Source organism: Anser cygnoides, chromosome 14 (genome assembly GCF_040182565.1).
Source record: "Anser cygnoides isolate HZ-2024a breed goose chromosome 14, Taihu_goose_T2T_genome, whole genome shotgun sequence".
NCBI classification, from domain to species: domain Eukaryota; kingdom Metazoa; phylum Chordata; class Aves; order Anseriformes; family Anatidae; genus Anser; species Anser cygnoides.
This window is the reverse complement of record NC_089886.1, coordinates 4875527-4889378: the sequence shown is the minus strand read 5'-3', so window position 1 is coordinate 4889378 and position 13852 is coordinate 4875527. Positions and strand designations below refer to the sequence as shown.

The following is a 13852-nucleotide window of genomic DNA, read 5'->3' as shown; positions in this document are numbered from 1 at the left end:
AAACAATGGGGGAGTTCTGTGAACAGATGGAAGGAGGCTAGTTTTGTGTTTGAGGAAGGTACTGAAGGGGAAAGGTCCCTTATCTCCATAACGAACCCCCAATGAACGTTGTTGGCATCTGGGAAGAGAGCTGGGAGCTGTCGTGCTCCAGGAAGCCTACGCTGCTGATGCAACAGAGGGGCTGAGTGGTGGACAGGGTCCGGCTGCCTCCAAAACATCCTCAGAATAGGATCTGGGCTTGTTTTTATCTTGTTTTCTATTTTTGAAGCATTTCAGAAACCCTCCCAAGCGTCGGTGTCCTGTGTGAGGGCGCTGGGATCTCCTTGCAGAGGATGGCTGTGCGGCGGGCGGCTCGCGGCCACCGGGTGCCCCGCGTGGCCCAGCCCAGCCTCCGAGGTGGTGGCTGTCTTGTAGAGCCCCACGGTCTGGTTTGCATTATGGGTGAAGTTTTTAGCAAATTACTGCTCGTTTCTGCTTTGTTTCTATCAAAGAACGGACAGAAGGCTGCCCAGCAGTCTGAGGACAGATTTTTTTTTTATTTTTTGGAATAGAGCACAGATGTTGAGGGGTTGGTTTGTTAATACACGCCTGGCCCTTATCAAGCTTGTATCCCTCATGGCGCAGCAGGTCTCCTCCTAAAAAAGTAGTTTTTAAGGTTTGCGTGCAGTTGTGAACCAAAGGAGAATTTCAACTGGACTATACTGAAGTGGCTTTATTTCGTATTAACAAACAGAGTAAATTATTAAGCAAAGATTGTTAATAAGCATGTTCACGTTGACAGAATTTATATATACTATATCTAATATAGTACTGTAAAATGTTATATTGTGTACAGTAATATATACTCTCTTACTGTGTGAGCACACATCCATAGACACAAGTGCAGGGCAGTTCCCCTGGTAGCGATCCCATCCCCGTCAGACCACCCCCACCCCATAATTAACATGAACGCCCCCCTGCCTTTAAGGGTCTCAGTGCCTGACTCAGGCACTGCCCTGGGCTCAGGCCGGCCTCTTCTGGGGACCCCAAAAAGCCCCCGAGGGACCTGGGCTCACGGCTGTCACCTGCGGCGACGTTGCCGTCGGTGCGTGCACCAGGTAAGCTCTTCACGTATGCCGTCGGTAGGGTGTCAGCCACCTCTGTGCGTGCATTTAAATGCTGTTGTTTGGGAGGGTGAAGGATTCTCGTGGTGGTGCTGGCGGATGGAGTAGAAACGTGGGTTTGGTCCTGTGCTGAGGCTTTGGGGAAGGAGGAGAGGCAGCAGTGACAGGGGCGAGGGACAAGGTGACATCCGGCAGCACCCCTCTCTTGTACTCGGTTCATCTGCAGTTGGTGCCAGCGCTTCTCAGGTGCTGTTAGGACCCGGGTTTCGTTGCTCAGTCCCTCTTCTCATTGCTCAGTCCCTCTTCTCCTCTCTTCCTGCAGTTGTGAAGCCGGAGGAGCCTGGCTGGCTTTCTTTGCTTTCCTCGTGACGTTTGGTGTGGTTTTGCTCCGAGTAATGGCTGGCACAAACCCGTGACCCACAGCACAGACATCACAGAGCGGGGTGGGATGTGACCTCTCCAGATCTGCCCCATTTATCCCAATAACCTCAAAGGTTTCTTGGTCCTGGACAAACCAACGCAATACCAAAGCTCTCTTTGGCCAGCAAAGCCGGGGCTGGATGGGTGTGTTCATCCACAGCCTTTGCCAGAGCTCTCTTCTAATGCAAAAATGTGCCAAGGAACCATGTTGCCAGTGGACACCATCCTTCTCACGAAGATTTATGGCACAGCCTATAGGATTTATGGCACAGCCTATAGGAAGGGATGGTCCCCGCTCCCTGGCTGTGCCGTGCTGCAAGCCGCGGCATTCGCAACGCCCAGCGACCCCGGGCCCTTCGCGGCGATGCTAAAATATTGCCATGTCCTTTTGTTCTGACACTTTCCTCCTTTTCAAATTTAAGATTTTACGATTTTTCGAAACCACAGAGACAGAGATTGAAGGCAGCCCTTTGAATCTGTTAAAATTTGACTGCAGGGTTCCTTCCGACCCCTGTGCTAATTTTTAGCAGAGCAGGAAACATTAAAAATAACCACGAGAGAAGATTTCCCAACTCAGAAGGATTGTCCTCTTAATCTCTGGCTGCATTTTCGCTCGATGTTTTCCTCTTAAAGTTCCTGCGCTGTTGCTGGAGCGAGTCCATCCCCACCAGCAGCAGCGATGGCACTGGAGGAGGAAGGCAGAGGGCTGGCCAGCCAGGCTGGCACCCGGCCTTTCCCTGGGCAGGGTGAGGGATGGAGCAGGGAAATGTTTACTTATTGCAAGAGCTTTTGCTCGTGAATCAGAGCTGCTTGCAAGCTCCACGTCTTCCCTCTTTGGTGAACGTAAAATTGTTCCCAAGCCTTCAGGCACTCAGCGTTGGGTGAAATCACCTGTCACTGCAAAAATTTCGGTGCTACATCTTGACCCTCCCGAGCTTTTGCTGTGAAATGAGCACACACCCAAAAAAAAAGGCTCTTTAGGCTCTTATTTCTTTTTCTTTTTTTTTTTTTTATTGTAACGGAGCACATCCCCTTCCTCTGAAGCTGAAATGGGAGCAAAAGGCTTGCAGTAGAGCATGGGCAAGGGCACGAGTGAAACTTATCCCTGGGCAAAAATCCCAGCACGAAGCTGCTGCAATGCCTCCTCTCGCTCAGGGTGTACGGAGAGCTCACCCTCTCCTTAAGCTTTGTGCTGGTCGTTTAAGTGGAATTGCTTTTTGTTCCTCTAGAATGAAAACTTACATAGAGGTGGCTTTTGAGGGGGGAATAGGGAGTTGCCGATTTGCTGTTCCTTAGTTATCAAACGAACTAAAGATGGCTTCCTGTTCAATTAAAACGGCAGAATTCAAGGAAGAGATGACGATGGTCTCGACACATGGGTGCTCCTGAAAATTGCATTAAACGAGCCCAGGTTTGCGATGCTGTCCCCTCACCTCCCCATGCACTTTCCTGGCTGCTCTGCGACGCGGTGCCTTGGCTCCCGCAGCCCCGTGGTGGGGCACGGCCATCGGGTCCCCGGCCCAGGCTGACCAAAGGTTTCCGAGCCTGGGTCCCAGCGTTGTCCGCTCAGCGGATCGGCTGGCCCGGAGCCCCTTTGAAAGCCCCATGAATATTGTTTCTCTCGAGCATTAAATGCTTTCCCTCAAACAAACATCCTTTGAATAGGCCATTGTTTTTCCTTCTGGATGTCCCTTTGTGGACTGATACAAGAATAGCTAGAAGCTGATGAATTGCTATTGTAATTTTTTTAATATTTTTTTTATGCGTGGGACTTCTACTTCTTGGAGAACTCGGACATCCTGGGGGTTCCTTGCTCAGGTCCCAGCTTTTTCCTCTGGAGATCACCAAATGGCTGTTTCAGGTGAATCATCTCCAGCAGCCTTAGTTTCGGGAAATAAACTTGGTGGACCCGATGCCTTGCCCAAGTGTTATGATGTAAAGAAACATGGTAAGGTGAAGTATGGAGGGGCGTTTGTTGGGGCAGGAGTAGTTTGGCTGAGCTGTGTATTTGCACATAAAGCCTTTGTGTTGATGGACATGACTGCATTCACCTGTAACTTTCATTAATGCTATGTAGCAGTTGTTCACTGGTAGTCCCTCTTAAGAAATAACACACATCATGTAAATAATATAATCTACGTTTGGTAAATTCAGAAATGTTGTGCATACAGGAAGCCCTGTTATTTTCAGGTGAATGTCTTTCATCCCGCTCCCCCATCCTTGCAGAGCAGGTACTGATGTCTGTCCTCTGGCTTTGCCTCTCTCCCGATCGAGCTGTGCACATCCCAGGGTTTATATCCCAAGCCCAGCCACACGGCTGCTGCAGACTGATTTATTCCTTACTGATGGCTGGAGCTGGGAGCTGGAAGGATGCTATTTTAAGGCAGCTGTTAGGGTCCTCTTGCCAACGTCTTTTTTTTTTTCTCTTTTTTCTCCATTTCAGCATCATAGATTTAAGCTAAATTAAAAGAAGGTTCACCCTAAACAGTCCCCTAAGACTTACAGAAGACAAGTCCTCCATGCGGGAGGAGACGTGAGCCCAGCACGTTTGTAGAGCAAGCTGTGAAGATGCTCACGCGCATGCAGGTGTGGGATGTGCTAACCTCCAGGCTCCCTTTCACAAGCACAGCCCTCGTGCTTGCGGTAGGCAGAGAGGACAGCGACGCTGGGCTGGTGTTTGGGATGACAGAAGGCCGGGCTGTGCTGCCCAGAGATTTGGCACAGCCCCTCGGCTCCCTCTCGAGCGTGTCCTCACCTAGCCACACACATCAGCCTGGGCTGGAAATTTGGGGTGGAAGCAGGAGGCCCAGTGCCGTGCGGACCCACGGCCATCAGTCCATATCTCTTTGGGAAACATTTGCAGGGCTGAGTCCTCTCTGGATTTAAATGAGGAATGGGTTTAAGTTCCTAGGCTGCAGGCAGTGGATTGGGAAATGCCATTCTCCTAGGATCTACCACAGCTTTTGTGCTGCTTCTCCTCATCCCCGCCTGGCTCTGCGCAGCCCCAGCTGGCGGCAGGGTAGCTGCGTCTGTTTGTCCGTGGGCATTAGAGCACCTGCTCTTCCTCTCCCCGCATCCATCCTTTCTCACGAGAAGGCTTCCTACGACACGAGACATTCAGCAGCTTTGTGTTAATCGAGGACCGCGTGCCTGGAACGACGGGGTAATAGTCTCTTACCACAGGGATTTACCGCGCGCTTCTGCAGCTACCCTAAAAAAGGGAGACCAGGGGGAGAGCTGGGGTAGCTCAGTGCTCGGCCCCACAAATACAGGCGTGTTTCCAGCCTCGTGTCGCTGCAGATGAGCAAAGCACGTAGGTATCGGCCTGTGGGATAGGTGCACCCTTCCTTCCCCTCCAGCAAGACATCCCATCCCCTCAGAGAGACTTACCAGCATGGTTTGGGGGCGACAGCTGCTGCCCATGGAGCGCAGCAGGGTTTTAGCAAGTCCTGTTCAGAAACCAACCAGTTCAGCTCCGAGGCAGCTACGAATTGCTCCCAGCCACCCCTCACTTTAACCAAACCAGGTGTGTGTACTCTCAGTCCTCACAGTCCTGAGGCAGTCCCAAGTGCTGTGCCAGAGCAGCGTCCCTGTCCCTGTCACTAACCCTGTCGCTTCCTTTCACGCCTCTTCGTGCTCTGCACATTGTCGCCTCTTACTCGGCTTCTGACAACCTTCTTGCTGGACCGCGTGCATGAAGGATTAGGTATACAAGTAACGTAGCCAAAGATTGTACTGTATGCATCTAGAGCCTCTTTCAGAGCACGACTGATATTGCTGTGTTTGTAAATTGTTGGTCTTTAATTTTATTTTTTTTATAATGCTGTCTTTTCCTTCCCTTTTCAGGGGCCCCTTGGCTTGGATGGCAAACCAGTAAGTAGCACCAAGTGCCAAATGTGTCGTGTCTTTATTCGCGCTGCTCTGCAATGGCTGGACAGATTCTCAAATATAATCCAAATCTAAATATTTTCTATACATATAACTGTTTATTGGAAAGACTGCATTTAGAAAAATTAGTCTGTGGTCTGAAACTTGTGCAAGTTTAAACCCTGAGCAGGGTTGGAACACAGGGTGGCAATCCCGGTGCCGAAGGTGAAGTGGAGTTGGGAATCTACAAGTTTGAGTGTCTTTCGTCCAAAGATTGGATTTGGAAATCTGCAAGTTTGAGTCTTTTTGGAGCGCTGGTGGCTGGGGGTGACAGGCTGAAGTAGGCTTGGCCACGGATCTCCTGTGCTCTGCTGGAGCCAGAGGTGGGACGAGCTTCACGGCTCCTCTTGGCTGTGGCTCGTCCTGCCATGGGCCACGCACCGAGTGTGGGAAACAGACTGCCCTAGCTACTTGGAAGAAGCAAACCAGTGACGCTGGCCACGGGCTGCTGGCAGCACACAGAGGTGTCACGGCAAGAATCATTTCCACGCTGCCTTTATTCAGCCCCACAGGAGCGCGGGCAGGCAGCACTCAAGTGAGGGGCGAGCTTCCCTGGCACCGTGTGATGCAGTGCTTTCTGGAGCGTCCTGGGCTTCGTTTCCTGAGCTGTTTTCTTGACTTTTTTGTTGCTCGGAAGCCCTTTGGACGCTCAGGTGCTCCTTTCTTTTCTCGCTGCTTTCACAGAAACAGCCTTGTTGACTTTTGTTGGCAGAACGCTGGCCAGCGCTGAATCCTTCAGGCAGATCGTTGCTGCGGGAGCTCGTGGCTACCTCTGGTGTTTTGTTTCCCAGTCCCACTTTATTCCACGTTCACTAGAGGGCACCATTTGAAATCTTTTCAAGCTTTGGTCCTCAACTAATCGTGTTGTTTTTTGTTGTTGTTGTTTTGTTTGTTTGTTTGTTTTTCCAAAGTGGGCAGAAGTCAGTCAGTCTTTGCAATTGAAAAGTTATTCCGGGTACTTATTTTTAGCCAGCTAGAGAGCATTTTGTTATAGCTGTACGTTGTTTTGTAATAGCAGAGGTTGCTTTTTATCCTGTTTTTTTATCCTATACTTGAAGGTGGCAAATGTGAATGAAAAGAAAAATGTAGAAAAAAGGCACTGGCAGGGAGGGGAGAGGCTGGAAGGGCAGCTCCCACCACTGCACCCACGGCTTGGCTTTGAACTAGCAGAACCCCGTACTGGCCGTGATGCAAGCCTCAGCACCGTGCTCTTGCACCAACGAGGATGCAAATGGCTGAAGTCGTGCACGTTGGGCCAGGAGCAAGACCCCTGGGTGAGAAACAGGGAGAATCTGAATGTAAAAGCAAACTTATCAAACATCCAAACTCAAACCAGACTGCTTGCGATCTCTTCCATGAGAGCAAGGGGCCAGCAGGCTTGCTCAGAGCCAAATTGCCAGCAGGAGGGATGCTGTGCAGGGCTGCAGATGCTGCTGACCTGCCTCCTTCCCATGCCGCCTTGTACTGCTTCTGCTTTGGTGAGCACCATGGGCTGGCCTGAACCGAGACTCGATGTTTTTGTGCCTGAAGGACGCAGAGCAGGCACATCAAAGCCTGGCCCCGTGGCTTCTCTTTGGGACTGCAGCGTGTCTCTGTCTGCCTGTCGTACAGAAAGCTGTGTGGAGGGAATATGACTTATGTCTTCAGCAAATAGGCCAAAGAAAGCAGCCTATCCTCCTTGTTTATTTCAAACAGATGTATAATTGTTGTAATGATATGCTGAGCATGTGTTTTTCCAGAAGTGATTTAATACTTCAAGAAATGTCTCGCATCTCTTCAGCATCACGTGTTCGCAAGCGGCTGTCACACTGCCTGCTCTGCCCCTGTCCTCCTCTGGTCCCTGGTCCCGGCACGAGCAGGCACAGCCTCCTCGCTGCTTCCCAGCAGTGCCCTGGTCGTATGAAGCAGTGTATGACTTAGAGTAATAGTAACATGGCTCAGGATGGTGAATTCTTGCAGTCTCCTTGGTTTTGATGTTGGGCTAAGGGCATGTGTATTGATGATTCTGCTGGTCCTTAATTGTCACACCTTCTTATGTTTTTCCAGGGACCTCCAGGACCAAAAGGGGAAAAGGTAAAGACTGCAGTAGCATGTGGTTGTTCAGAAACCAGCTGTATGCCCTTATTCTCCTGCGATTCTCTGAGTTCGGGTTGCCCCAGTATGCCGGCATGGCATCGCCGCTGTGTTTGGTTGGGACGTGGAGCCGTGACAGCAGGTTCCTGGGTTGCTTTCAGAAGAGCCCCAGGAAGGGGAGGGCAGAAAGAGCTGCACAGATCTAGGAGGAAGAAACATGGCCTTAAAGCTTGTCCAAGCTGCAGGGTTTGCGGTTAACTGCTCAAGGGGTAGGGGAGTGGCATACAGCTCTCCTCTTGCTTTCCCTCCAAGAGCAAGGGAGCTGAAAGGCTGCGGGCTCCATCGCTCTGTTTGCACGACATCCTCCCGTGAAATTTGAGCAGTCAGAGAAGCTCATCGCTGTACTGAAAGTGATGTTAGTCCCTGCATATGTAGGACATAAGCAGTTGCTAGGGGAGCCTTGGAGTTGGAAACAATCTGCTATTTCAGATTTATTATCTGTTTCATCGCCTGCCAGGGCAGAATCTTTCCCTATTGTGTTGTCTCGAAGCCTTCTCCTCCCTGGTTTTGAATATGTTAAGCAATAGGACTCTTCCCACTTCCCTTGTGTGCTGCTCCCTCGTCCAGCTGCCCCTGCGTTTGGTCCTTCGCGTTTGAAATTTGAACTCTAATGGCTGACCCTTGCTGTTTTGCCTGACGTGCAGGGTGAAGCAGGGGACATCGGCCCAAGGGTAAGTAGTGACACGGCATGTTGTTTTACTCTAAAATGTGCTTGGGCTTGGTCACCACACACATCAAGGCTTCATGCTACTTTGTCCCTGCAAACTGGGGCATGGTAACAGTTCTGGAAATGTTTTACTTTGCCATCGGAGCTCTTTGCTTTGGTGGTTTTTCTAACTGTGAACATGGGGAAACAAGAGTTGAAGATCTTCAGGTACCTCTTTATCGGTTTCAAGGTTACTGGGCTTTCCTACCCCTTAGTCCCTCTTCCAGTGTCAGAGACAAACTCCATGCTTCTCTTGAAGCTGTGCTCCTTTTCTGTGGGCATTGGAGTGCCAGCGTGCTGCAGTAAGAACAGCGTCCCAAGGCAGGGCCCGCACAGCGCTGTGCAGGACGGAGGTTTGTCCTCTCCGGCTGGCAGCATGGTGAGATGCAGACGATGTCTTGTCCGCCTTTGAAAATAAAGGTTTTTAAGTGACTAGGTGATGAGGGAAAACTGTTATAACATAGACATTAACGGAGCTTTGTGCAAATGGCTCTCATGGGGACGCACGAAGCTGAGATTTACCCAACACAGCAGAGTGGGTCCCTGCGAGGTGTGTGCGGGATGCGTCTGTCCCGCAGCCCCCTCTGTGACACCATTGCTGCTGGCGATGGCAGCGTTAGCACCAAGTGTCCCACGCTGGGATGAGACAGGAGCTTTTGGCACACAGCCCTGGGGGTCCCGAGGCGGTGCTGGTGGTGTGGCTGGGTTCAGGCTGAGCCAGTGCTCCTGTACCCACAGAAACCCCCAGGGGAGAAGTGCTCTGAATGCTGAGGAAAACCCCAGTGCTCAAACTCTTCAGCAAATAGCATGTCCCTCCTATGGTACGATTGCCTCAAACAGAGGCGTGAAACTGATCTGTTAATTCGTGCACTGTGCGCAAGGAGATCTTAATCTGCACATGGGAAGTGGATGAATAAATCCCAGCCACCATCATCACACCAAAACTGGTCAGGCTCCCAAGGCACAGGAGAGGATTAGGGCGACCCTGTCCAGCCCCAGGATGGGACTTGTCTGATGGACATGTCTCGTGCCCCTGGTGAACGACTGCCTTTGCCCAGGCTGAGCAGCCGTGGGACCTGTTGAGGAAGGCAGAGCGATCCGTCACCTTCCCGTGCTGTGATTTGGGAAGAACAAATAATGATCATCAGTGGGCTGTTTTGCTTCGTTTTCGTTTCATAGTTTGGGGGATCTGTTGGACACTGGGAAGGCTGAACACTGGGGTCATATGCCAATGTGCATTTCAGTGAGCAGTGGTGGCTTGTGCAGTGTAGGACGTGATCACTTCTTAGATACTGCCGGTCTATGCTTAAAAGGCAAGAAACTTCAGATAATTTAGTCCCCTGCACGCCGAGGTGCTCTGGTGCCCAGGTTCTGCTGGAGCTGGAGGCACCCAAGAGCTGGCTGGTGGCTTTCAACGGCATTGGCAGAAATGCAGCCGGGACCTCAGTGGTTAATGGCCAGAAATGCCTCAGAGTCATTTCTCGTTTTCCCCTAGAGGCTGTTAAGTGACTTTTTGAAGTTTTCCATTTTCTGAAGCAGCTCCTTGGGTGCATCTGGAACTGTCGCCCTCGGGCTTTGAGAGCCCCTAAAATTCCTCGGACAGATTTATTCCCCGCCTGGCTGCGGAGGGGCTCGGTGTATGGTCTCAGCCTTGCAAGTGCCCACCCACGTACTCAGAAAAGGCTTTAAGAGGTGATTCAGCTGCGCGAGGGCGTGAGTTTTTACTCCTTGGCTGGAGCTGTGGATAACTTCTGTGGGAGAGGGCACCATGCAGGGCTGGTGATTTGCATGGTGCCGGAGGAGATGCTCGCCAGGCTTCAAAGCTCCCACGGTTCGTGCTGCCGGGTGACTCGGGAGCCCACCTCCTGCCCGCAGCTCCCAGCCCTGCTGCAGGAGGTGTCGGGGGAGAGGCTCGGTCTGGACCTGCAGACATACAGGTGTCGGCTCCCAAGGTAACGTTTGTCCTGCTTTTTAATCTACCGATAAAAATATGTGCTTTTTTCTCCTGATCTGCATTTGTCCAGATTGTGTTTTGTTTTACTTTTTTTATGTGTTCATGCCTCTTTGCACAAGAATAATAAAAAGTCTCACAAACAACTTGGGAGGAAAAGAGGAGAAACAAGCCTGGCAGAGCCCCGAACGAGTAGGTCTAACAAACAGCGCCTGGCTGTGAAAACAGCTTCCTTTATGTCTCCAGACATTCCGGGTTGGATTGGATATGAAGCTTCTCAATACCATCTGGCCCAGATTATTTTTTATTTCTTAATTTAATCTATCTTCTTCCTCAAGTTTCGGTGGTAGCTTTGTTTAGCTGATTTTGAAAGATGTCACAGCAAGTCATCAAATCAACGGGAAGATAAATAACTGTGAATACATCCAGTGCTGCCTCGCTCCTAAATGTGCATGGCTAGGGGAGATGGAGTCGGGATAGCGTGTGTCAGTGAACACTAATATTATCATTAGGAATGATAGATTAACGAATAGCACTTGGCGTGTTTTCGGAGGGACCACAGGCAACGGAAGGGAGATGAGGGCAATTAGGAATTAGCTGCTGAATGCGTTGGTGTCTGGGCTACTTATGTTTCTGTCCCTAATTAACACCTGCCACCAGCAGGGACAAAACCCAAAATTATTGCACACGTGAGTGTGCCTCATGCAGATGTTGGAGGGTGATTCTGGGAGACCTGAGGGAGCAGTTGGCATTGGGCTGTCTTAGGTACTGTGCATTTCTGGGCTTGCAGAGGGTCCTATGAGGCTGCTGCATGGCCACAGCTGACCAGGGTGGAAAGTGAACATGTGAGTGTACCCAACACGCTGGCACAATGCCCATGGGTGAAACCAAGAGCAGATGTCCTCTCTGCTCTGGGGAGGAAAGGGGGAACCAAAGCAAGGATGCTGCTGAGGCTGGGACTGCTGTGCCCTTCTATTCAGGCTGGTATTTTGCTCTTAAACATATCCTTACACCTCTAAAAGGTCAGTTTTTATAATCCAGACTCATTCTCTGAGCTGGCTTCGGGGTGACCACTCTGGATTTATTACCCTGACTTGGTTAATGCTGCTCTTACCGACAATTCAGGTATTTAGACAAAGGATGAGACTGATGAACGTTTGCACATCTGGGCTAGTGGATGTGCAGTGCGTGTGGTAGCAGCATCAAATTCAGTCTCTCAAGAGGGGAAAGGGGCTTCCACTTGTCCTTGTCCTTGCATGTTTTGAAGGAGCCCAGGTACGTCTTCTGGCAGCAGAGGAGACACCATGGTGGGAGTTGCTGGAGGAGGTCAGGTTAAGAAAAAGTTAAGGGAAGACTCGTGAGCTTTGCCAAAAACATCTCGGGCACTTTCCTGCTGGGAGGTAGCAGCTGGGCTGGTGGTGGCTTGGGTGACAGTGGCTTGGCTCACAGTTCAGCTGCTCTGCATTTGACCTGGTGGCCAAAGTGGCCAGAGCCTGTTGGTTCTCCAGCTTTTGTTCCCTGTGCCTCCACAGCTGCTGGCCACAGAGAAAAGCTCTCGTCTCCAGCAGCCCATGCGGTGCTCTCCCACTCGGTGGCCAGGGCCACCAGTAACATACCAGTAACATCAGCCTCTATGCTGAGCTGCTGCAGGGTTAAACGCTGGATGGCCGCATGGCTGGAGTGGCTGTACGGCTGGGGGCTGGTGTCAGGCTGCAGGTGGAAAGTGGAAAAGTAGCTTTTTCTCTTTGTACAAAAGCAAAGGTGCTTGCTGAGCTCAGGCTGCAGATGAGAGCTCAGCCAGTAAAGCATCCTGCAGAGTTCACCACGACAGTCAATGCAGAAACGTACGGATGCGGTCAGAGTACCCGTGTGTACCTGCAAAGCTGTCCTGAGGCTGGGCAGGAGGTGGGCTTGCCTACAGGGTGCTGAGCCCCTGATTGCGTTTGTTATTTTAAACATCTAGCCAAAAGGTCAAATCTCTTGGCAATTTGGACAAGGGTTCCTTTCCTTATAAACCTTCCAAAATGTTCCTGGAGGACGTGCTCTCTGCTCCCAGGTGGCTTCGCTCCATCCCTTGGGCTTTCCTCTTGCAAGTCCTTCTGTGGATGCACGTGGGGATGGTTGGAGGGAAGGGAGCAAGCAAGAAACATCCTGAGAAAGGAATCCTCCTACTGCTCCTCTCTTGATAGATAAGTGGGAAGGCTAAAAGACAATAGCAATGACTACTGACATGGTCTGAATACATTGTTTTTGCATCATATAAATCTGAGAGATTTATCTGTGCTTCGCAGGCTGGGGAATACATCAGTATTTGTTTTAGCCTTGGAAAAAAAATATAATATTTGGTCTCAGGAGAAATGCTGGGATATATCCCCTGTGGGTATTACTGGAAAAATGCTCTGCATTCTGCAGAAAATCCCTGCGGTGGGGAATCCTCCGTACCCCAGCAGCCTTGAATGTCCTATTGTGCCGTAAAATCATGAAAAGATATTTGTTTGCCTGTGCCTCCTTGCTGCCTGCTGAGCCTCCAGGGCATCCAGAAGGTTAAAACCACCAGGGTTGTCTACCTAGATCTCTTCCTCCTTGCATATCAATTAATTACCGAAGAGAAATTGTTATGTATTTTTATGGCCTATCAAACTCACTCTTTCTGCTGTGCTTGCATCTTAAATTCTTGCTCTTTCCTCTTCTGCCTTCCACTTTGCTGGGCTAGATGGTTTTTCCCCGCCTCAATCACGGATTTCTGGCTAACGATCAGCTTGTCTTTAGCCGGCGAGTGCTCAAGGTACACGTATTGAATCTGCCCCTTCTGGTTTGCTGTGGTTCTTTGAGCTGCTTTTGTTCCTTCTTGCTGGCTGATCGTGCACTCTTGCTATTTCACATTGTCACTGCCACGAGCTACACTCAGGTTCTTGTTAGGAGTACCCTCGGTGAACCCTGTTAGGACTTATGGGGAGTTTTGGCAAAGCAAGGAGATGTAAAAGCCATGGGTTTTCAGCTTTGGGCCCTTTGTTGGAAGCGAGGATCAAGCAACAAGTCCCATGAATGTTCATGGGACAAAGAGCAATGCCGGTATTATAAAACGCATTAAAATGTACTTGTCTAAATCCTCATATTCTAAATGTGACTTTTTAATTAGGCAAAATTCAGTGGGAGACTCTTTGAGTTGACATAATTGGATGCAGTTTTCAGGATTTGCAATAGGATTTTTTAAAAATTATGTAAGCGATTTAGGAGCATGGATCTTGTTGAAAGGCAGTGGGATTTGTGCTGTTAAGTCACTTAAGGACTTCTGAAAATCCCACACTTGTCCCTGATTTGAGGGCGGACCACATATTAAATGCAGTCCTGTTGCTGCCTCGGTGGTAACCCATCCAGATGTTGCTAAAAGATTTACGAGACGGCCTTTTCGTGAGGATTTGCATTGTGTAGCCACATGTTGGATGTGCCCGGCCCCAGCTCTGGGGCTGGGCTGTGGCAGCCGGCGGTGGGTCGGGAGCCGATAACCGGGCAGCGAAGCCCCTCGTGGTGCTCCCATCCCGCACGGCACGTAGCAAGCCCCTGCAATCACCAGGAGATGACTGCTGCTTTTTTTCTTTGCATCCCAGTAGG

General features: G+C 50.4%; 1 protein-coding gene across 1 annotated transcript in view; it reads left to right on the top strand.

Annotated features, from left to right (window-relative positions):
• The window catches only part of COL23A1 (collagen type XXIII alpha 1 chain), a 180789-nt gene that overhangs the window by 141680 nt on the left and 25257 nt on the right, over positions 1-13852 (top strand). The window contains exons 6-8 of the mRNA XM_067005483.1: positions 5370-5396; positions 7497-7523; positions 8228-8254. Of these exons, the coding sequence (XP_066861584.1) occupies positions 5370-5396; positions 7497-7523; positions 8228-8254 (81 nt within the window). The remainder of the gene's footprint in view (positions 1-5369; positions 5397-7496; positions 7524-8227; positions 8255-13852) is intronic.